Here is a 24218-nt window from a genome sequence, read left to right on the forward strand (position 1 = left end):
TTCTTATTACTTTGTTCAACTAGAGCAAAAAAAAAAAAAAAAAGAAACAAAGATTAGATAAATTCACAGGACGGTTCTAGTAAATGAGAAGCTGGGATAGAGAAACCCCCAATGAGGCTCCAAGAGATGGTGGGGATTAGAAGACTGGACAGAGAAACCCCCAAGAAGGTTTTTAGAGACAGTGGGAGTAAAGACAGGACAGAGAAACCCCCAAGGAAGCTTCTAGAGGTAGGGAGGATTAGAAGACGGGACAGAGAATTTTGTGTTTATTACTCACTTGTGCTGATATCGGGGGCATTTTCCTCTTCCTTACATGGATCATCACCCATCACATATGGATCGTCTTCAACTTTAACAATAACCAGTTCCTCATTCTACATAAAATAAGGGGTATTTCAATTAGTCAAACTTTAATCTTTGAGTTCAAACACAAGGACACATTTTTTTTTTCATGTGCAACTTGTACATTCTCCACAATCCAAAGTCTGGACACAGTTTAGCATCTAATAAAAGTTATTCACCTGATCCTCCTGAGGGATCTCCTGATCTTCCTGTGTGGAATCCCGGGAATACAGAGGACTGGCACATCTCTCTGGTGGTTTCCTGTTACTGGATCCATCTGTAGGAAACACACACACTGACTGAATACATTGTCTCTATGTGTTTATCAGATGATGGGGGACCTAGGTGGACCCTCAGTACTGCTCGAGCGAGAAGTGGAGGCCGTCACTTTAGCCTGGAGCTCAGCCAGTAGACACTCACCTGTTCTCATGTCCAGAGGAACGCCCTCCCTTTTACAGTGCTCCTCACCCCTCAGATACATCTCATCTTCATCCATATCTTCCACTTTAATAACAATCACATTGTTTTCCTGGACACAACACAAAGAACATCGGTCTATGAGATTGGCTTCTCCACCATAGGGAACATTACTTATCTACCCTGAGCCAAACATCTACCTGAAGGTCTTCAAGGTTCTCCTGATCTTCCTGTGCGGAACCCCCGGAATACTGAGGACAGGGACATCTCTCTGGTGGGTTCCTGTTACTGGATCCATCTGTAGGAAACACACACACTGACTGAATACATTGTGTCTATGTGTTTATCAGATGATGGGGGATCTATCCTCTGTACTGCTCTCTCCTTTACAATAAAGTCTTCTCTTACCCGGTGATGTGAGGGTCTGGTGGTCCTCCATAATACCATGAAAGAATTCCTTCTCATTATTTGCCATCATAATTTTGTCCATTTCCATAGAATGGTCATAATCATCATCTATCTCTTCCTTTTTAATTTCAACTTTTATATCAATCAGGTCCTTATCCTAATCCGAAAAAAATAAGACAAAATCACTAGAGGAAAGGAAAACTTCTAAGTTTTAGGATCTCTTTTCCGTTTAATTTACCTGACAATGGTGAGGGATCTCCTGATCTTCCTGTGTGGAATCCCGGGACACACACACTGACTGAATACATTGTCTCTATGTGTTTATCAGATGATGGGGGATCTATCCTCCGTACTGCTCTCTCCTTTACAATAAAGTCTCCTCTTACCCCGTGATGTGAGGGTCTGTTGGTCCTCCATCATGGTGTCCTTGTAGAGGTCCTTGTGTCCTTCTAAATACTCCCACTCCTCCATGGACAAATAGACACTGACATCCTGACACCTTATAGGAACCTGACACACACAATGATACAGTCACCATCCAGACACATTCCATTTTAATGTCCCAGAATTCCCGGCACCACTTACCTCTCCTGTCAGAAGCTTAATGATTTTCTGGGTGACCTGTAGAATCCTTTTATCAATTTTCTCCAGTGTCAGAGAGGAAGCTGGTGTCATCGTTGTGGGGCTCATGTCCTTATGCCATCCCTTTGACACAATGGTGTGATTGCTTGGCGTCGTCTGATCATCAGAATTCTTCACAGGTCCATAATTCTGCACAGAAAAAAGAAAATGTATCCTACAGCAAAAAGTGACCTTCCCAACATCCTCCTCACCTCTACAATAAGTTCTGAGTCTTATTAATAGAAATTAGATGAGGGCAATGTCTCTTCACCTCTCCAGTCAATAGGTAGATGATCTCCAAGGTGAACTTTAATATCTGTTCATTCATGTGACTCCGCTCTTTCCCCATTCTCAGTGAGGAGACCAGGAATGGACTCAGCTCCTCGTGGGAGGGGCTTACCATGATGAGTCCTGTGCAAAGAAGAAAGATGTCAGTGGAAATATTAATTGTGGATTTAAAGAGTAGTGTGAAAGGTGCTATCCCAGTAAGACATAGGATCCTCCTAATCTGACAAAGCATTAACGTCTCCACCCCTTGTTCTTTGGGTTTTCTCTTTCTGACTTTGTTATAGTAACAGAGCAAGTTTGTCTCCTAATAATCCCAGCTATATTCCTATCTACCACTCCTAGAATATACACCATGTTATTAGTTACAGTGCCCTCTGCTGTCATTGGTGAACTGCCCTCCACATTCCCGACTGCAGCACCATTTTCTGTTTTCACAGGAGGAGACTTTTCATTTTTAGTGTCAGTAGTAGACATCAAAACATTTTCATCAGATTTTGTCTAAACTACAACCACTACATTATCCGCTGCTTCTACTGGATGACCCCAATACACTGTATGTAGGTCAGGCACACATGGACATTGGATAGGCACACATGGGAATTGGATAGGCACACATGGGCATTGGACAGACACACACGGGCATTGGACAGACACACACGGGCATTGGACAGACACACACGGGCATTGGACAGACACACACGGGGACTAGGTAGGTGCAACACGAGGGACTGGGCAGGTGCAAACACTGAGACTTGTGTGCACATCTCTGCAGATATTACCCATTACTCTGTAATATTCACCCCCAGGCCTTGCACCTCTATGTCTGAGATCCCCACTGACCGCAGCACCCATTGCAGCTTCTGGTGACAACTTCCCAGTGTCCACACTAGCAGCCTCCATGTCCAACGGCTGAACATGGCCCAGGTTCCTTGCAAAAATGCTTTACTTGCAGCACATGGGCTCCTCCAAAACCAAGCCCAAAGCATTGTAGCCATCAGCTGGGCCTCCCCCATCACCCTCCATTCAACCTGGGCTGGGTGGGGGAGGGGGACTGGGAACTCCAATCTGTCCTCCAGGAACTCAGGATTCACACACCTTCTTCTGTACAGAAACTGATAGGAATGGGTTCTCTGTACAACACTGCAGTCTATGTCAGAGCCATATAAATATATATAAAATTCACTAAATATTTTCTAAACCAACCAGCATGTAATACTCAATCCATTGTAATAAGTAACAATAACCACAAAGACAATGTAACAATATTATGCATTACCTGCACTGGTAAGTGGGCACAGATGGGATTTAGATGCCCTCTGTCCTGCCTTGGTGCAGGGTAATTATTAGACGTGCATAGTCCTCACCACACTCCTACTATTGTTGCAGAAGCCTTGAAAGAAATCCCTCCATTGGAAGCACAGCAGGCAGGCAGCTCTACAGAGCAAACACTAGAGGCCAAACCTTCTGCACTGCTTTGTCTCTGTACATGGGGGCGGCCATTTTCATGTAGTGCAGATTATACAATAACAGCTGTGATTGTTCAGACTACAAAGGATGAAGTTATTAAGAATGTAGCACAATGCAAGGATGGCATCGGAAATCACATTCCTGCTGCAATATACCTATAAGAACATGGCTGGGAATGCCACAGGTAGACTTTCATGACATTTTGGAGAATGCAAAAGACAGGGGAGCTTCACTGGTATTACAATTATTGCAAATAATTCCTATATAAACTACAAAAAAAAAAAAAATTATAGATAAGTACCAGAAGGAACAATGATCTTTTTTTACTTTTATTTGCTGGTCTTTAGATGGAAGACTTGAAAATTGTGGTGGTTGATCACCATGATGATCAAGAAGACCTCTACTTGAAGATTAAAGAAGAGGAAATTCCTTCAGACATCAGCACAGGTGAGGAAAAAACACTAAATTGTGAAGAAAGTGCCAGAATATCCTTGTTGAGTCGCTACAATAATGTTCTCATCTCCCTCTGTGTCGGTGGCTGGTAATGGGAGAAAAAGGGTGGCTCTGTCTGTTATCCATTCAAAGCTGATGACTGATCAATTTCACTAGATGGACTATCACTGGTTTGTCGTAGCATGACCAAACATTCAGATGTTTATGGAGCTTTATGGTGGTCAAAGATGGATAGTGGAACAGTCATTTGATCCTTTTATTTTTCCAGGTAATATGATGGATAGTAAGATCATAGGTGATGGGTCTTACACAACAACCCCAAGCAGACAACATGTCACCACTGCAGTTCCCAGAGGTCCCCAGGCCACATCCCAACCCAAACAGCTAAACCAGGGAGATCGAAAAATTATAAGACGACTGACTAAACATTCAGAGGAGAGACCTTTTATCTGTGCCTACTGTGGGAAACACTTCAACTTCAAGTCAGTTTTCATCAACCACCAGAGGATTCACACTGGAGAAAAACCATATCAGTGTGCAGAATGTGGCAAATGTTTCAGCCAGAAGGGAAGCCTCGTGGAACACCAGAAAATACACAAAGGAGAGAAGCCTTTTGTTTGCCCTGATTGTGGCAAGAGCTTCATTCAGAGGGCCAACTTGTACCACCACCAGAAGAACCACCTAAACGAAAAGCCTTATCTATGCTCCGAATGCGGCAAGTGCTTCATCAACAGCTCCCGCCTGGCGGCCCACCAGAAGATCCACTCTGGTTACAAGCCGTTCAGCTGCCCTGACTGTGGGAAAGGCTTCCTAAAGAACGCTAACCTCATCATCCACCAGAGGGTTCATACTGGAGAAAAACCATTTATGTGTTCAGAATGCGGGAAATGCTTTATCAAAAACTCCAACCTTGTCACCCATATGAGGGTACATACTGGGGAAAAACCTTTTCAGTGTTTGAAATGTGGACGATGTTTCAGTCAGAGTTCCGTCCTGGTAAGGCACCAGAAGACCCACGGGGACTCAGAAGAACTAGTAAAAGTCAAAGTTTAAACGTAGCTTCTCCGAGAAGGTCCTTCACTTTTCCTATATGTCCTAGCTTCATGTTGAGTGAATCCTCAACCTTCCTGAAGCTTATTAAGTTGACTAGAGAGACATGGGTCTTGGTAGAGTCTGAATTCTGGCTTGCAAAGTAATACATACATACATGTTCAGTTTGAGATGCTGAATTTAGAAAGGGGCCCAGACTCGACCCTAAGCTTACAATTGTGAGCTAAGAAGCTGAGAGATAAAGATCACGATGTAGCTCCTGTTCTTTAGGGGTTGATTCAATAAAATGGAGCTGCTGCCCAATCCAATTTATTTTTTATATTAAATAAAAATAAAACCTGGTTACCCAAGGCAACAATTGGAATATTGTTCTTCTTTTCATTTTTCTCCGGTATTACTGGTTCTGGAAAAGTAGTTACTCCATAGCACTTAAAAACTGATATAAGCAACCTACATGAGCAGGACCTTGGTCACGAGAACTCCCCTTAGATCTTTATATGACATAAAGTATAGGCAAAGTTTTATCTATTTAGGCTAGACTAAAGTGTAAACAATGAGACAACCAGGACCGTTATGAAGAACTTAATGACTTTTTAGTGTGGTACCATAATATACCTTTCCTTAGTAGAATAATGCCCCCTTAGACAGAGAGGTCTGTATATATTAGGTTTGTTCAGAACTCCTGCAGGATGGCCTGGGACTCAAAGCTGGGCTTCATCTCTCAACAATGGCCAAGTCTATCAAGGTTCATGTGTGATAACCAATCCCACCAACAATGTTCCAACCCTTATCCTAGCACAAGGATGATATAACACCAAAAAATGAACCAACTTCATATAAATTTGATCCGGACTGATATTTTTGCCCATTTATATTTGAAAACACAGACTAAATTTCCAATGCCCTTTTAGGTCATGAAGGAGGGTCTTGTGCTCAATCGGTGTTTCCCACGGTATCCTTTGGCACATTCAGTTTGACTGCTTTTGCCTGGACTCAAATGTCATTAGCAGTCCTATGTCCTCTTGTGCCCGTAAATTCAAGTTTTATGTTTAAAAAAATAAAAAAACGCTCACTTTTTTGTGGAGAGAAACCATATTTTTTTAGAAAAGCCTGGTAGGACACCAGAAAACACAAAAAAAAGAGAAAGCCTTTTTGTTGCCCTTATTGTAGCAAGAGCTCCATCCAGAAGGCCAACTTGTACCACCACCTGAAGAACCACCTATTCGGTGCACATTTTTTAAACACCAGACAAGGTGACTCACATGTTTTGTTATCCTGCAGTCTTGTTGTGCCCTATTTTTCTATGTATATCTTGTCACTTCTCTAAAGCCCCTGGATTGATTGGGGATCCTCCAGGGGGTCTTTGAGATTGGACAGGGGTGAATAGATACCTGCAAATAAACACGAACACCCACACCTTAATGCATTGTAATTATTAAGGCCTGGGAATATAGCATATAGCATAATATATACATATACCAATAATTCATCTTCCACGTTTGTCCTGCAACAGTAAACCTGCTGTGCCCATTAGGAAGGGTTATTGAGTTCATGTTAAGTTAAAGTTTGCCATTTTTTAGTCACACACACACCACCATCTAAATACTCCACATTGCCAATGTTCCCCATCTTGATTGGAGCCATTGTGTATTATTTGCAAAAGAAATTTGGTCAGGTAGATTTTTTAATGTGGTTTTCAAGATATATGTAGACGAAAGCAAGGGTTGCCATTCATGGGGCACCAAAAATACACACTCTATGCAATAGGAATAATTCACCAGTCATCAGTTTGACTGCTTTCCATTTGGAAAACCTTTAAAATCAATAAATTGCTCAAAAACAACCAGAATTTTCCATAAAGTTTGACTGCTTTAACCTAAGAACCTTGATATTGGTTAAAACTAGAGATTTGTGCTTATGTGCATCCTCCATAGAAGATACGTGCATAAATGGTCAAAAGTGGTCCAATGTGTGCAAAAAGTCAGCAAATATTTCTCGTTTTGATTACAATAACAAGAGGAACCAAAACTAGCTTTTTCATTTGTTCTAGGTACCTATAGATCAAACCAAAAGGTGGGTCCTTATTTCCACTACAACTATCCCTATTCTGGACCTATCTATTCTTCCATCTCTCTTTGTTTCACAACTGTCCTTCCTGTTTACCCAACCTCATTCTTTCCTCTTCCCTCTACAACTGTCTTTGTTATAAATTTCTTCCTCCTCCCACGACTGTCCCAATTTTTTAATCCAAACCCCTCCTTTCCTCTACATTTATTCTGGACCCAAAATGACTCCATCTGTAAGGGAAATGAGAACATTTGGGTCCATTGGAGAAAAAATTGAGGAGGAAAGTGCCCCTCAGTTTTTCATATTCTATGCCAAGAATTTCTCTCCCCCTCTCTCTTTTACAACTGTCCCTCTTTCACCAAAAGCCCTCCGTATCTTTTTTTTTTTCACACCTGTCCCTCTTTTGGACCTGAATCCTTCCTTCCGTCCACAACTATATGACCTCCGGACCAAAATTCTTCTATCCTTATTTACTCCACCACAACGGTCCCTCTCTTGGACTAAAACCACGCCAAACTCCTCAGATCTTCTTTTCTTCACGATTCCCCCACCCTTCATTTTATAAATTATTTCTAAAAATATTGCTGGAGAATGTTTGTGAAATAGAGATACCAATATTAAAAATAAGAGTATAACTTTCCACTTATGTGAGATGTGAGGTTGTTTCTAAGAGAACTTAGGACTTCTCTTTCTAAGGGGTCAAGGTCAAAGAGCAAGAACAGCTTACTGCCTTTCCATTCCTTATCTGTACTCAACACATAGTAGTAAAGTAAAGCTATATTTAAGCATTACCTTTTAAGTATGAGTAGTAGTAAGCAAGGATGAGGTGTCTAATGTATGTTAATGGGAAACTTATGTATACTCCTGGGGGTATTGGGAGAGAAAAACCATCATATTCTCTCATGGACTGATCCATATCATCAATCTAGGTATTTCTTCTTAGCTTCTTTTTTTACTTTGTGGATTTGCTTCCCATTTTGTATTTTTCTGCGCCTGAATAAATATTTTTTATCTATTGAAGGAAGAGTTCTTCAGCACACAGGTTTAAGTAAATAAAATACTTCTTCAGAAGACAATATTTTTTACAACAACTATTGCTACCCTAGACCGAAATCCCCCGGTCCCACTTTCCTCCTCACTTGTCTGTCTTCTAACCCTAAACTTCTTCTTTCCTTTCTTTTCTTTAACGGTCCCTCTTTTAGACTAAAGTCACTCGACCCTTCTTTTCTTCACAATAATTGCTCCCTCAGACCTACATTTCCATTTTACACTTTCCTCTTTCGTTGTCCATCTTCTAGACCCAAACTTTTTCTTTCCTCTCTTTTCCACAACCACCCCTCAATTGGACCCAAATCTCTCTGTGCCTCTTTCCTCCAAAAATGTCCCTTCTACTGACCCGTCTCCCTCTATCCTTCTTTCCTTGTAATTGCTTCCTTCCTTTTCTTTCTTACCGGTTATTAATTGATCTTTGTATGTTTGATCTCCACTACTACAAGCACAATCTACATTAGGATGTAAAGTCATAGTATAGCTTAGGTGTTTATTCCATTATTATTTTGAGGTTATGAAGGAAAGAGCGAGCGAGCAAGGCAAAATAAAAGAGTAAGGTAAAGATAATGGTAAATTTGCAGGTCCATCACCCAGGCCTAACCAACCCCACACCTAACCTTCTACACCTACCATGGATACAGGTGGAGGTATAAAAAACAGGACTAGCATAGACCTCAAATTTTTCACACTTCCAAAAATACAAAATTTTTATTACTGAGAATACCAAGTACATTGTCCATCAACATTGCTTTTCCCGTCTAATCTTGATGACTGATAGAGTCAAACAGAAGACCTGCCACACTGCAAAAAACATAAGCACACACTTCTTCTTTGGTAAATCCAAAGGCTTCTTCTGCTGTAGTTCTTCACTTTGTTCTGGACACCTCTAGGAATTTAATCCACTGCATGATAAGCAACAAAAAGCTTCAGGGCTTATTTTGGGTTCCCATCCAACAGAGGATGAGTTTGCCCCACATAACTATGTTTCTTTATTTCTGAGTTCTGCTTATCAGAAGGATTGTGACCTAAAAACGTTTTGTGTTGTCTAAGCACATACGGAATCTTGGTCTGGTGCCTCTTCTCAAGGTAGAGCTTTCAGAATCAACATTTGCCATGGCTGAAGGACCAAAATGACTTTCATTGACAAAGTTATTCAACCTTGTTCCTGCACTCTACATGATCCAATAGTTTCACACCCTAGCATTATCAGGAGCCACCCAAGATTGTCCAATGATTTTCGGCATTCCAAAAACAATTTTTTTTTTTACATGTATTTGGGCCAGACTTTGGGCTCTTCAATAGACCCTTTCCAACAGGGATTGACCCTTGAGGTTTGATCGTCTGTCCCTCCCGAGTTTTGGGTTTTTGTGTGAGTGCGTAGATGGCTACACAAGGTTTGCTTCAGCTTGAACTTCCTGCCACATTCCGGACAGGTGAAAGGCTTTTCTCCGGTGTGGATGACCATATGACGAGACAGCGTGTGTTTTGCGACAAAGCATTTCCCACACTCAGAACAAGTGAATGGTCTCTCTCCGACGTGACTCCTCTCATGAGCAAGAAGATTAGACTTCCCAGCAAAAGCTTTCCCGCACTGACGACACTCGAAGGGCTTCTCTCCTCTATGGCGCCTCTCATGAACAACAAGGAGGCTTTTCCACCGGAAGCGTTTGCCACATTCCGAGCACTCGTAGGGTTTTTCCTCGCTGTGGTATTTTTTGTGGCTGGTGAGCTGCGAGCTGGTGGCAAAACGTTTTCCACACTCAGAACATTCGTAAGGGCGCTCTCCTGTGTGAACTCTTTGGTGGACAGTTAGATGAGCTTTGTACCGGAAGTTTTTGCCACAGTCCTCGCAAGAGAACCCACCTTCTCCATTGTGCATCGGTTTTCTGTCCTCTTCCTCCGATTCAAAGTCCTCCTCTCCACTTAGGGAGCTGTACCCAGACTTTGTTCTAATAGTCTCTCTGCCTGATTTCAGTCTATTGTCCACCATATTATGATTTTTTATTCTTTCTGGGACAGACAAATGGGATTCTAGGTGACTGTCCCCATCCTTCAAGGTTCTGCTGGCATGTTCCACACCTGTTGAAAGTAGACAAAACCACCAATAATAGGCTATGATTACCAGTCTGGTCAAGATTTTTTTTCATTTTGGATAGAAAGGGAAAGGTTCTTTCTGGCATCAAATTCCTAATGCAGTCTACGACCATATAAATCTCCCTAAATCTCTGGTCAGATCTGTGTTTTGTTAGATTTGTAAGGAGAAGGCTGGTGGCTCCTGACTTATCCCACTGTCCCTCCATTACTGTCCGAGAAGGGAGGAGATGAAAAGATTGTTATAGGTACTGAACAATTAGAATCCGGAACTCTTTTCTGGATTTAATGTTTATTACTCACCTGTGCTGATCCCTGGAGAGATTTCTACCTTACAAGGCTCATCACCCATGTCATACAGATCTTCTGCCTCTTCTTTCACTTCAACTTTAAAAACAATCAGGTCATCACCCTGGACAACACACAAGGAACATTTATTAGTATTATGTTTGGCTAGTGGCATAAAGGTAAGTTACTTGTACGGTAGGTGTGATGACTAGGGGTCATTTGGCCATGTATTACATATTAGCATAGATTCTAGGTTCTAGAATCAGCACATTTCACTTACAGCATAGCTCTGTGGGATCTCTGGAGCTGCCTGTATGGATTTATTGTAAATCAGAGGACGGGGACATCTGTCTGGTGGGTTCCTGTTACTGGATCCATCTGTAGGAAACACACACACTTTATATCAGAGGATGTGTGTATCTAGTTGGACCCTCAATACAAGAAACAAAAGTTTCATCTTACCGGGTTTGTTGGGGGGTGGCTGCTTCTTTGCCATGATATCCTTGTAGACATCCCAATGTCCTTCTAAATACTCCCACTCCTCCATGGACAAATAGACAGTGACATCCTCACACCTTATCGGAACCTGACACACACAATGATACAGTCACCATTCAGAAACATGCCATAATAATGCCACAGAATTCCCGGCACCGCTCACCTCTCCCGTCAGCAACTCAGTGATCTCATTGGTGACATCGAGGATTTTTTTGTTATTGTTCTTCTCAGGCATTGGGGAGCGAGTTGGAGGTTTCACGGTGGGGTTTCGCTTCCTGTTCCATCTCCGAGACCCATGAGGGGAGTTCATATGGCGGCTGGAGGTTTTTTTCACGACCGTGTAATCCTGTGTACCAAGAAAATATAAATAATAATAAAAAAAAGTTCTTGTTCATTTCAAGATAAAATATTGTATTATTAGATATAATAACAATGTCATGTGACCTCCCAGAATCCTCCTCACCTCTCCAGTCAGCAGGTAGATGATCTCCAGGGTGAGGTCCAGTATTCTGTCTGTTACAGGAATTTCAGTGGCTTTGTCCATCTTCACGGAATCACCAAAGCCACTGTAGGAATGTCTCTGTACTTCAAGGGGTTCTCTAAGAAAAGACATAGAACGTTAGCATGAATTGGGGTGCATCTAACACAAAAATCAGGACTTATACATCTGAAGACATCAGGGACAAACCTTCTCCTCCATGAACAGCACAAGCAATGACAACCAAGCCATCAGTACCAATGGAAGCCCCTTGCATCGCTTTCCCCCCCTTGCCGTGCTTTTTTTTGTGTCCCACAATTTAGGTGACGTATACAAGGCCTCCATTCACATCCATACACCATAAGGCCTCACTTTTTACACTTGGCCCACCCCAGTCAAGCCTTTTAAAAAGTTCAGCGCATGCAAAAAATGCATCACCACTAGTTTTACAGCTTGTGCTGTCTTTAGGACAAAGTAAATGCCTTTACAAATTATCAATCAGAAATAAGACAGCAAACGAGGCAACTTTCCCCCTCCCTAGAAAGAAAATAAAATACATACTAATAATAACAAAGAAAATAACATCAGACCTAAAACGTCCAATAAAGCTCCCTGCAAACTCAGCTGAACCCTCACGGCTCAACCACACCTGCTGCTAAACTGTGTGAACCTACTGGCTGGGTCAGCTGACTGCTATGTACATGTGACCTCTGAACAACAAAGACGACTTCCTGTCCTACTTTGCAGGCTCCATTTTTCCGTAGCCCCAACTCAGGCGGGTGGAAATTTAAAGATGGGGGCTTTGCAGAATGAAAATACACATCTGTGGTAAAATAAAGGGAAACTATACAAAGCTAAATCACTCCTACTCTCTGGAATGGTCTTCCTCGTTCTATTCGGCTTGGTCCTATATTCTGCTTATTTAAAAGGGCGCTCAAAACCCATCATTTGAACATTGTCTGCCCGTCTTCTTTTGGCTTTTAAAACCCTCACTACTTCCCACCTCTACATATCTCCCCTCCTTTTGTGTGATACTTCCCCCACCTCCTAGATTGTAAGCTCTTCGGGACAGGGTCCTCTCCTCCACTTGTGTCAATGTCTGTATCTGTCTGTCATTTGCAACCCCTATTTAATGTACAGCGCTGCGTAATATGATGGTTCCTCATAAATACTGTTTAATGATAATAATAATAATAATTGATGGAAATATTGATCAGTAATGTCTGTACTTTTGCTAACTGACCACAGGGGGGCAGGGTTGGGCGATTGGTTTATGGCAAGAGCAGTGGCAGCTTTCTGCCCAACAAAAGCCTAGACAGACCCACGTGCTACAAAAGTCCAGTTATCTCTAGAGGAGAATTTACAAATCGGATTGGGTATGGGCAACAATTAGGTGGGTATGGGCAACTTACAAAATTCTTGAGATCTACCAACAACCTTCCAGTTATAGGGTCAGCTTGATGGGATATAAATAGATTGGATAGTTTGGGTAGGTCTTGATATTACAAAATTGTTTGTATAAAATTTGTATGATTTACTTTAGTTTAACCAACTATATCATTCAGTGGCTTGCTTAAAACATCTGACCAATTTATGCGAGAGGTTGTCAGTAAACATTACAACCATCCCACCACCCCTCACACTTGTGATTGCTCCTTTCACACTTTGCACAGTAAAAGGTGACAAATACAGAGGCTGCAAAGACGGGGTTGACTATGGGACCTCCACCAAGCCATTGCCTAGGGTCCACCTACAAAGGTGAGCTGTTCTCCTTTACCAACACAAGGTGAAGTTTGGTTGCTGCAAGTTATTTATACTGCACCCAAAAAAGAACCTTGGTCTGTGTCATGGATGTTGGCCGTTGTCCACTGTCCCGTTGCAGTAGATTTTTGGTTGCCATGATCCAATAATTTTATCACTTTTTGAGTTGCCTCCGAGAAGGTGGAGCTGATCTTCTGATTTCATTGGCATTGTCTCAAGGTTGCCACAGAATTAATGGCTGTCAGAGGCCTTTTATACTTTTTCGGTGAAGACTAAACCCCTAAATGTAAAGATGAACCTCATCTTCCCCAACCTGACTCTTATTGGTAATCCATAATGCAAACCATTAGTAACCACCTTCATCCATGTGGAATTTTGTCATTGGTATCATATAAAAATTGCATTTCTACAATTTCTACAATCTACAATTACCCTGCATTCCCTTGCAACTTTTGCTGAACCCCCAAAAATGGAAGGACATCTTATTCATAAACAGCCTGCCAAGATACACCAATATGTTCACTTAAAGGTTATCCTGTGGAGAACTCCTTTCATTTTTCATAGGCAACTGAACCTTTGGTGTACCCCTTGGTATCACCTCTTCATGACTGGTGTCAAAATCAGAGTAAGATTGTTGGAGGAAAGATTGAAGACCCTTACACCCTCATTTGGGTATTCCAAAGCTTGCTGTGGGCTTTAAAGGGTCGTCAATAGTTAACGACTGGCCAAATGCATGCCAAAGTATCATATTTGCTCTCTGTTAGGAGGGGCGCAATGGAATATCAGTGGAGGGACAGGTGTTTTAACCTGAATGATGAACGTTGATGGACCATTCCCCCCTACAGGCAGGCCATCCCTACAACAAGACCTCTTTGACCACACTTTCTACTTGCATTCACCAGGAGATCATGAACCTTACCTTGGCCCCAGCAGGAGTCTGGAAGGGACAATGAATGGATGGACACAACCAGTATAGCCACACTGACCCTAAGCCAGAAGAGGGGGGAAGGAACTGGCTACAGGACAACAGGGAGACGTAACTCTTTCATAACCAATGTAGTCCCAGCACCTGGAGTTACAGTCCACATGAGTTTATTGATGGCTCACCAGCTACTTTTGCACATTTTCACTTTATTGTGAATTATTTTCCTTTGAATGTTTTAGTCAGTGACATGCCTGTGTTTTTTTTCCTAACTCAAAAGTTGTCTATAAAAATGTTTTTGTTTTTTTTTTACCGTTTCATTCTATACAAATTTAAGATGTGTATAGATGACTGCTGTGCAAACAGTCCCCATTCTGTACTATGTAGAGGGGAAGAGGGAGGATGAACGAGCAGCACTCTGCTCATGAAAGATGTCAGGCAACTGCTGTACACGTCAGTCGTGGCACAACCATTTGTCTCGTGATAACCATATCTTGTGCGTTCATACCCTTAGCAGTAAATGTGCAACCCCCCTCCTTCCTCAGGGAGGCAAGAGCAGTAGAGGTTTGCATGTTGATGGACAGGGAAAATGTGGTCTCCCTAACCCCTCTGTCCCTCCCTGTCAAGTATTAGATAGCTGGACAGATCATGTGTTCCCCCACTGCATTTCCGCCTGACATCCCACCACATGGTGTGTTAGGTATAGTGCCACTCTAGCACCCTTGTTTAGGTAAGAAGTCTGGGGGTACTGTGTGTGTCTCCCTGACACCTCTTCTCTTCTGCACTTTAACCTCTAAGTCCTTGTCCCCCTCCCTCCCTCCACCGCTGTTTCTCTTCAAAACCATAATCCATCCGTCCATTTTTACTCCACAACACTTGCTCATTTAGATCCAAATCCCACCCTTCCTTTATCCCCCACCACAACTATCCTTCTTCTGAACCCAAATGTTCCTTTTCATTCCACAATTGTCTCTTTTCGGGTCCCACTTCCCACCACAACTGTCCATCTTCTGGTCCCATACCCCTTTGCCCTAGTTCCCTCCATAATTGTCCCTCTTCTGAACCCAAATCCTTTTGTTCCTTTTCTATTAACAAGTGTCTCTTTTCTGGACCCAATTGCCACCACAACTGTCCATCTTCTGGTCCCAAACCAGTCTGTCTCTTTTTTCCTCCACAATTGTCCCTCTTCTAGGGCCAAATCCCACCACCTCACTATTTACCACACCTGTTCTATTTCTAGACCCTGTCCTTCTTTCAACCTGACCTACTATGACCTGAGAATCTCTGTTTTTCAGATTTTCAAAATTAGGGTCTGGGTTCTAGCTTTCTTCTTAGCCTGTGTGCTAGGAAAAATCTGTGACGGCAAAACAGGTGGGGGACCCATCTGCCTTTACACATGCAGTTGATGAACTGGGAGGAAAAACAATATGTTTCCAGTATACATTACTGCAGAACGCTACACCACATGAATTAATCTGAATGGCACAATACAACCATCTGCTACCTACTGGCTAGAGTCCTTCTTCACTGTTCTTCTGCATCCCAAACCCCCCATTCTTCTTTCTACTCAACTGTCCCTGTTCTGGACCCCAAACCCTTCATCCCTCTTTCCTTTACAATTCTACGTTTACTGGACCCAAATCCATCTTTCATACTCTCCTCCACAACTTTCCCTCTTCCCAAGCCCAATCACTCTCTCTTTCGATCACAGCTACCCATTCTTCTTGACCCAAATCTTCATGACTTTTTGATTGAATCTTATTTTTTATTGATAAACGTATCATATTTTTATTTTTAGTGGCCAACCCCAGCAGAATATTTAGACATAGCTGGATTGTTCCTAAGCTGTTGTGAGGCAAATATGGGGTAAATTCTGTGACTACATGGGAACTATGTGAGAACAGGTGGGACCAGTGCCGGGTCCTAGATACCATCTGCAAGCTTGCATGTTCTTCCCATGTTCATGTGGTTTTCCTCTAGGTATCCCACCCTACCACCTCCAAGAACAAGCAGTTAGGTTAGCTGTCTCCCCCACAAAACTGATGGATATGTTAGAATAATACAATATAAAAGAAGAAGTGGGAGACGTACTTGTCCAATTTTTATGTTGTGAAGATCAAGGAGACCATGTGCTTGTGTATACAATGAATGATCTTTCTTCTCATAGCTGTGTTTTCCTAATCAGTTATTAGCCCTTCACTGACTGCAATGTATAAGGATATAGACTTGGATTTGGACATTTTATCAATTCCTTTAAGTACTGTTAGGAATTATTCTAGTTTATTGCTAAGTTTCACATACTGGTGAAGGTCAAGGTGAACACCACGCAATGCATACATTTGTATCATTTTTTTTCTCCTTTGTGTTTCGGATGTCTTGGCTTGTCTTATGTTCAGAGACCAACTGCAGCTCCTATTTTTATTATGTTATATTATAATAGTGCTAATTAGAAAATTAAGTCTGGTAACGAGCACAAGAGTTAATAAACAAAGTACAACCCTACTTTCCCTTCATTCCTTATTTGCAGTGTATATGTTTGGAAATAACCTAACCATAGTAGCAGAGTAATGAGATGCTTGAGTATCACATTTTATGGATCTGTAGTAGAAACTAAACATCATGTATTTTATGTCCAATGTATGTCAATGGAAAATGTATGGATAAGAGAAAGACCATTGTATTCTCTCACATGCTGTTCCAAATCCAAAAAATAAATCCAGATACTTCCATTTTAAATCCGCTTCACTTTCTGCCTCTGTTATGTGATTGAACCGTCTCTTCATCTTTGATTTTATCGCTTCTATTGTGTTCTCAAAATTGATACGCAAAGCAGTGAGCCGTAATCGTAGCATCATATACAGTAGACCTACTCTTAAAGCGTACCTAAAATTAGCAATTTTACTTTACATAAAAGGTAAGACAAGGGTTTTTTTTTTTAAGTGCAACGCCCTTTCTTTTTTAAAAAAAAATAATTCTCATTCCTACGTATGCGAAGTGAGATTGGCAAGTTTGTTTTCCTAATCTACGTCACCCGATTTCGCACCTGCGCAGTGCGAGATTGGGTGACGTAGGAAGAAGAACGCCGAAGAAGAAAGTAGAAGATGTCGATGCCCGGCACTTCCTCAGTGCCAGGTCAAAGGCGAATCCCGGGACGACGCTTTAACAGTGCTTTTTATTGGGTTTCACTGCACCCCTCATTTCAAATCCTGGCCTCGAAAACAAGTAATTCCATATATATTAGGTCACAACATAAAAGTTATATCAGCAGAGCAAAACTCAGTGGGTTATATAATTAAAATAGTAGATTTTGTATTTATTTATGCATAGGTCAACCACACCAGAGAAAAACCATTTCAGTGTTCGGAATGTGGAAAGGCTTACGTTGGTGAAAAAACACTGGAGTTACCCTTGATGTCCCACACAGGAACTAGACCATTTCAATGTACAGGGTGTAGTAAAAGTTTTGGGACTAAGCAAATACTACAGGTGCATTTCAGGGTTCACACTGGAGAGAAGCCGTATGAATGTCCTGAGTGTGGGAGGCATTTTGCTACCAGTACCCATATCCAAAGCCATAAGGCCACCCATTCCAACCTGAGAGAGAAGTTTTTTATCAAGTTGCAGCTATTCTGGTCATTTAAAATCCCACAAAGGAGAGAAACAATTTACTTGCCAAGTATGCAATAAATGTTTTGCAAGAAAAGGTAATCTTTTCACACACATGAAGATGCACATCATAGAAAATACTAGCCAATGCTCCGAGGACAGGCAAGAAAACAATTGTGACAAAACTTGTGGACGAGTTTTTGCATCTATGACAAGCATTTTTCTATCAACGCCAGGTTGATGGAACATATAAGGGTCCACACCCGAGAAAAACCTTTAAAATTACTTTATATATATATATATATGATTATATATATATATATTATATTTACTTTATGGTTTTTGAGTTAAAATGTGATGTGATCGCAGTACTGGCTGGAGGTAAATGATCTCAGGTCTCTGCTTGCAGGAATCAATATCACATTGGACCCAGTGACTCACTTACTTACCTGATGGTCAGAGGTGTCCCGAAACCTATGACAGCACTGCTTGTTGACAGCAGCCAGATGTCTCATTACAGCAAAGTGGAAATCTACACTTGCCCCCACTATCTCAGACATTCATGAACTTATTAAAGATGTACAGGGGATTGAACATCTATCTGCAAGGCTTTAAAAGCCTTGGACAAATTTGATGCCATATGGTCCCCTTGGGGGGGGGGACCAACATATTCTAGCAGGGCCCCAGGCTGGACCGGGGACTTTGCAACACATGCCCGCAGGAATGTGATTATAATATTGTTCATTATCTGGAAGGACTAGACGGGCTCTTTACCTCCCTCGGCCTCAAACTCTACCCCTCCTCCATCCTATTTTCTATTGTTTTATTTTTCCAACTTCTTACTTTGACCACATATCTCGTTGGTTATTATCAACGGATGCTTTTGTACTGTCACAGAGGGAGGTATCTGGTATATTGGTATAACCGGTGCATTGGTATAACCGGCGCATTGGCTTGCCACTATCATTGTTCCAAATACTGTAAAAACCAAGATGTATTAGCAATGCAAATATTCACTTTGTTTTTCTTTTCTGTTCTCATCTTGTTATATATGTTTGAAATCACTGTATGCAATTGGTCCATGTTTATTTCTTTACTTTGTTACTGATTTTGTTTGATAAAAATGTACATTTTAAAAAATGTGCAAAAGCTCCCAATTAAGCTTCTGACTGACTTCTTCCAAAACTTGAAAATAATCTTCTCACAGTTTATTTGGGCTCAAACAAGGCCTAGGCTAAATTTCAATTTGCTACGATTGACAAAGAAACAAGGTGGTGGGGAGACATTCAGAAAGGAAACAGCAGATCCAATTAGAACAAGAAATGGCAGAGATTTCGTTGATTGGGCTACCTTGGAGTGTTCCTCCTACCCCTGGCCAGATGCGTGGGCATCCCACGATAGAGGCTATTCTAAATGGATTTCATAAGGTGGCTCAGTCTCCCAGAATCTCGCCTAAACTCTCACCGCTATATCCAGTAACGGGCAATGGTAAGTTACAACCGGGACTAAATGATCCAAAATTCTGGCACCATCAGGAGTCCATCAGGTGAGCTATTTTATGCAAAACTTGCATTGGCAAACAATAGTCAAGATGACTACAGGTCTTTATATTCTCAAAGGCATTCTGTGTACCGACCCTCACCTCCACTACTTCCTTATATTTTCTGGGGTAATTCCAGTCATTCTTGTTGATGATTATTATTATCTTCTTTTATAATTAAAACACATACCACTCTAAAAGTTATTTTGTAACTCTTGTGATGGCACATCTAATTAGGATGTGTACCATTTACTTGCCTCTTGGTGAATGTAGTACTGTAATTTATGTTGATATGTATAGTAAGAAGATGTTTATATTGTGATTATTGTATTATATTCATGTTATACACACAGGCATGTACAATTGGATGCTAACGAAATTTTAACCTATCAGCTATTATTATATAAATATTTTCTTCCAATCAAAAACCAAGGAAGGATATCGGTAACACCCACGACTAGCCCTCTCGGAGCTTCAGGCTCTGCACACAAGGCGGTGATAGTATCCAATAAAATCGCTGCTTCTCCTCCCAGTGGGCGGTATATCTCCGCCTGAACCAAAAAACTTCATTATAGTACCGCGCATGCGCGGTAATACAAACTAATTCAAACTTTATTTACTAGCGACCGTCACAGAAGGGCGGAAGTAGTTCCTTCAACCCACACTAGTTGTGTCAACATTGCGCATCAACGCACGCGCACTAGCCCACCCACTGAGACATATGTAACCCATTTAAGGGAGAGTCGAGGGCAGCTGTTACCTGGACGACTGCCTCCGGCTCACTCCCTTCCGTTATACCACAACGATATCATTTTAAAGTAAGTTCACCATTACTAACTATAGTTTTACACATTAAAGCATTGGATTAATACTAGACATATTTTTCGCTACTTTTAGATAATTACTCTCTATCAACGTGTGTCCTATACATAGTATAATCAGTAACCCTCTAAAATAAGATTTACACCCTGTCTATGTATACACTATAAGCATACTTCAATATATTTCCCCCACTCCCTCTATCGGTGTGGAAGGGGAAATGTTTTATTTGCAATGATAGAACTGACATTTGTATCCAGAGCCGGCCTAATGCAACCCAGCGTAACACGTGCGCCATCTTGTGGACAATTTTAAATACTACACTTTATACTATTATTACCATTCTAATCATATTTATCTTTGCCTTTAATACATTACAGACTAAATCCTAGTCCTGCAATACTATCAACATTATACACTATATTATCATTTATTAAGCATTGTAAGTACCTCACCTCCTTTTGTTTTTAATGAATTTCTCATAAAAACAGTTTGGCATATAACATTTCCTATTTTTTTAATGTTTTCCTCTTCTTAGTCACACTTATAATCTTTTGATATCAAGTATTATTCTATCAGATATCGGAGAACTGATTACAACCTGCGTAGTTACCTACCGGCATGCAAGTGAGGCCTACTACTTTTGTGAATCATTAGCCCTATCATTACATACCTCTCTACCACTTTACCGACATGTATACCCCTTGTTTTCAAACCAGCCTGTTTCCATATCCTTGAAATACTTACCCGGAACTAACTTAATAGTTCAACCATTTGGCTCCAACAACTCCAATATGTTTGTGTGAAACATATGGTCCGTTATGTACAGTGTTTTATGTATCCATTCATTGATACCGTGTATTGTTAGGATTCTCCAAGGTCTCAGAATCTCCTGAGGAAGCCCACTGATGTGAAACGCGTTGGGCTTTGGCCATAATGTGTTATTAATACGTTCTATGTAAATTCAGATCCCCTGAGATCTAAAAGGAGCCTTGTGTATATCTATCACAATAAGACAAAATTAACACATTATGTTTTAAGTAAATGTATGTGTATATCATACTTGCAATTTTTTCTTTTGCTTAATGAGTATCAAATAAAAGATTTTAATTTGCCGCTTTTTCCAGTTCTATATTTAATATTATTTTCAGAGATCATTCTGGCCTCTGAATGTCAATCTTTCCTGATATAACAGCCTTCTGAAACGTTCACAAGAGCAAGGTGGTGTAGTAAAGATCTGGGATGGGATACCCAGTACCTTTTATATACCATTGCTGGTCAATAGGTGCAAGTTTTAGGAGTGTTATGCTATTTTGGGGTCCCAGAAGCACAGGCTTAGACGGTACTAATCAGGAACAGTGGCATCCTTTTGGAATTTGCCTTTACTGTGCCCACCAGTAGGCCCCCTAGTGGTTGTAATGAGATGTCCATCAATGACAGTCCCCAGATGCACCTTTTATTCTCTGGGTTTAATAGCAGGTGGCACTTGGAAAGGTTAACAAGCTTTTTTTTTTTTTCTTTATTATTTTTAAAAGAAAACATAACCAAAAAAAAAAAAAAAAAGTAAAACTCTGTCTACATTTGTGGAAAAACAATTTGTCCTCTATGTATTTTCAAATGTCTATTCAAGTCGTTTTTCTGTGCGAAGCTCTTGCCGCACTCTCTGCAGATGAATTTCTTGACGCCGGTGTGGCCCCTTTGATGGGAAAGAAGGTTGGACCTCTGGGCGAAGGCCTTTCCACATATGGGGCAGACAAAGGGCTTCTCACCGGTGTGGATTCTGCGATGGGTGATGAGTGCCGAGTTGCAGGAGAAGTGCTTGCCGCAGTCCTGACAGACAAGCGGCTTTTCCCGCGTGTGGATCCTCAGGTGGGTGACCAGGTGCGACTTGCAGAGGAAGTTTTCACCGCACTCTGAACAGACGAAGGCTCGCTCTCCGGTGTGGACGCTTTGGTGACGGATCAGATGCGACTTGTACGGGAAGATTTTGCCGCAATGGTTACACGTCAGCTTCTTCTTCTTATGCGTCCTCTGGTGCCTCATCAGGTCTGCATTGGTGGGGAAGAGCTTGGAACATTCGGAACAGTTGTAAAGTCTTCGTGGCATTGGCAAAGACTGGAGTGCTGGAGCCAGAGCCGGCTTTATCTGAACGGCCTGGTTGAGCTCGTGATGCCTCATTAGCATGGCGCTCATTTTTGGAGTAGTGTTGTTGAGTTTTGGAGGTTGACGGACCAGGCTTGGCCTGTAGCCCAGAGAGCGAGGGATGTAGAGATGTTGCAGGTTCATTTCTTGGCGGGGGACCGGTTCTTCTCTTCTGTAAAACATTGGACGTTTGGTTTGAGTTTGCTGAGTGGATATGTAGATGACATCCTCATCGCTCGAGTCAGACTCCGGAGCTTGGGCATTAGAAGACGTGTACTGAGCCTGGATATAAAGCTCGGCATTGTGGAGATCTTCGTCGTCATCGTCGTCACTAGAGAAGGATTCATCTGACTCGTTGCTCACAGATCTCCCAGGCCTCTCGTTTGGATTGTATATTGTCATGTACTCTGCCCGGGGGATGGGCCTAGGAACAAATTTAGCTCCTCTTATACCCTGGGGTAGGATGGGCCTAGGAACAAATTTAATTCCTCTTGTGCCCTGGAAGGACTGAAATTTAGGCTGAAAAACGGCAGAACTTTTGGACTTTAAGTCATCTGTTAAAGAAAAGATAAAATATGATTAGAAAATTGTAAACAGAAGACCATACCATTTGAAGGTACATAAAAAAAATTGGAAAAGCCGTAATGGGCCGAGGGGGGTAGGGGTATGTTTTCTAAGCCTGGAGTTGGGCTTTGACTTTGGAAACGAAATTCATAACCTTCAATTCAATTCAACCTTTTTCTGTACCACCTACTTTACTTTACACCATCTTTTCTGAATAAACCAGAACAGCAAATCTATAGATCAAATGGTGTCTGCTCTCCTAAAAATAACCTAACAGCTGACGTTATATTTTTCCTTGACATTTGATGCCGAAACTTCTGGGATAGATGACCATTGGACCAGCGCCTCTGTAAGTGCATTGGAGTAATCGGGACATGCCCCAGCCGGCAGGTAAAGCCTATTTAGCTTACCCGGGTTCTTCTCTTGCTACGCACTGCACGTTATATTGTCTCGTCTGGTGAGTCACAAGCTCCATCACTCAAACCTCACCTATCAGGAGATTTGTACACGTGTGAGATTTGTACACGTGTGAGATGTGTACACGTGTGAGATGTGTACGTGTGTGTGTAATCAGTTTAAATGTCCTTAAGAGGAACACATCTAACCTGGTTGTGTAAAGTTGGGTCAATCCTCACCACTGTGGTTGTCTTGGTCAACCAGTAACATGAACTATGGCTGAGTTTTGGTAAACTGTCCTATACCAGGACACAGTGAGTCACGTGTTAATCTAATATCAGCCTTGTAAAATGTTATACACAAATGCCTTTAGATTCATTGTCTGCTTAGTCTGTTAGCCCATCTGAAGATGATAATGTGTTGGGTGATATTCTGTAAAATTGTAGAATAAGAAGGATTACATCTGGTCTATTCATTTGTACATTGGTGGAGAGATCTGTGTGTTTGTTTATTAGTGTGTAGAGCGTTGCTGTGTGATTAGCACATGCTTTCAGAGAGCATGAAATCGCTGTAAAGCCTTTGGTAATTCCACACACAGACTGGGTTCTGTGTTGTTGGCTCAAGGATGTCCGGGACAAACCGCTGGAGTCCGGGACTTCGTGGGGGTCAGGGACTCCCGGGAATTACAGATTTGTGCCGAGTGAGCAAATCTGTGGATACGGCTCACTCCGGGAGGCAGGTTAAAGTAATATAAGAACACTTTAAAGCTAACCATGAAGAAGGTTTGAACAAGAAACACTTGTGAAATATGCTAATACCTGGCTAAGTGAAAGTTTGAACAGAAGTGTTTGGTGCATCTCCTCCTGCCAAGATGTGAAAGTAGACAAAAGAGATTATATCATCCCACGCTAGATAAAATACATCAAAAGCAGTAGAGTTTACAAAACTAA

At 41.6% G+C, this 24218-nt stretch overlaps 3 protein-coding genes across 3 annotated transcripts in view; 1 reads left to right on the plus strand and 2 right to left on the minus strand.

The window, feature by feature from the left end:
• Window positions 1-24218, minus strand: part of LOC140338884 (uncharacterized) — a 62211-nt gene that overhangs the window by 28508 nt on the left and 9485 nt on the right. Inside the window, exons 5-20 of the mRNA XM_072423203.1 lie at window positions 21746-22862; window positions 16891-17084; window positions 12193-12341; window positions 11005-11128; window positions 10823-10920; window positions 10558-10666; window positions 9431-10242; window positions 8794-8851; window positions 2060-2199; window positions 1746-1938; window positions 1406-1431; window positions 1168-1324; window positions 960-1057; window positions 763-871; window positions 522-619; window positions 278-374 (exon numbers count right to left, since the gene is read on the minus strand). Of these exons, the coding sequence (XP_072279304.1) occupies window positions 278-374; window positions 522-619; window positions 763-871; window positions 960-1057; window positions 1168-1324; window positions 1406-1431; window positions 1746-1938; window positions 2060-2199; window positions 8794-8851; window positions 9431-10242; window positions 10558-10666; window positions 10823-10920; window positions 11005-11128; window positions 12193-12341; window positions 16891-17084; window positions 21746-22862 (3579 nt within the window). The remainder of the gene's footprint in view (window positions 1-277; window positions 375-521; window positions 620-762; window positions 872-959; window positions 1058-1167; window positions 1325-1405; window positions 1432-1745; window positions 1939-2059; window positions 2200-8793; window positions 8852-9430; window positions 10243-10557; window positions 10667-10822; window positions 10921-11004; window positions 11129-12192; window positions 12342-16890; window positions 17085-21745; window positions 22863-24218) is intronic.
• Window positions 3841-5404, plus strand: LOC140339111 (uncharacterized). The gene is made up of 2 exons (XM_072423679.1): window positions 3841-3990; window positions 4265-5404. Exons 1-2 carry the CDS (start codon window positions 3891-3893, stop codon window positions 5047-5049), a joined length of 885 nt encoding a protein of 294 aa, XP_072279780.1. The 5' UTR covers window positions 3841-3890; the 3' UTR covers window positions 5050-5404.
• LOC140339134 (gastrula zinc finger protein XlCGF53.1-like) lies at window positions 11087-12175 on the minus strand. Its single transcript, XM_072423717.1, has 3 exons — window positions 11729-12175; window positions 11504-11639; window positions 11087-11386 (listed from the first exon to the last, which is right to left on the minus strand). The coding sequence occupies exons 2-3, from the start codon at window positions 11582-11584 to the stop codon at window positions 11150-11152; spliced, it is 318 nt and encodes a 105-aa protein (XP_072279818.1). The 5' UTR covers window positions 11585-11639; window positions 11729-12175; the 3' UTR covers window positions 11087-11149.

Source organism: Pyxicephalus adspersus, chromosome 10 (assembly GCF_032062135.1).
Source record: "Pyxicephalus adspersus chromosome 10, UCB_Pads_2.0, whole genome shotgun sequence".
Lineage (NCBI taxonomy): Eukaryota > Metazoa > Chordata > Amphibia > Anura > Pyxicephalidae > Pyxicephalus > Pyxicephalus adspersus.

Bases quoted from the DNA above. Each gene is read 5' to 3' on its own strand.
- LOC140339111 (XM_072423679.1), top strand. From the start codon at position 3,891: ATGGAAGACTTGAAAATTGTGGTGGTTGATCACCATGATGATCAAGAA. The intron at 3,991-4,264 runs GTGAGGAAAAAA...TTATTTTTCCAG, and splicing joins TCCTTCAGACATCAGCACAG to GTAATATGATGGATAGTAAG.
- LOC140339134 (XM_072423717.1), bottom strand. From the start codon at position 11,584: ATGGACAAAGCCACTGAAATTCCTGTAACAGACAGAATACTGGACCTC. The intron at 11,387-11,503 runs GTGAGGAGGATT...CTTGGTACACAG, and splicing joins TCTACCTGCTGACTGGAGAG to GATTACACGGTCGTGAAAAA.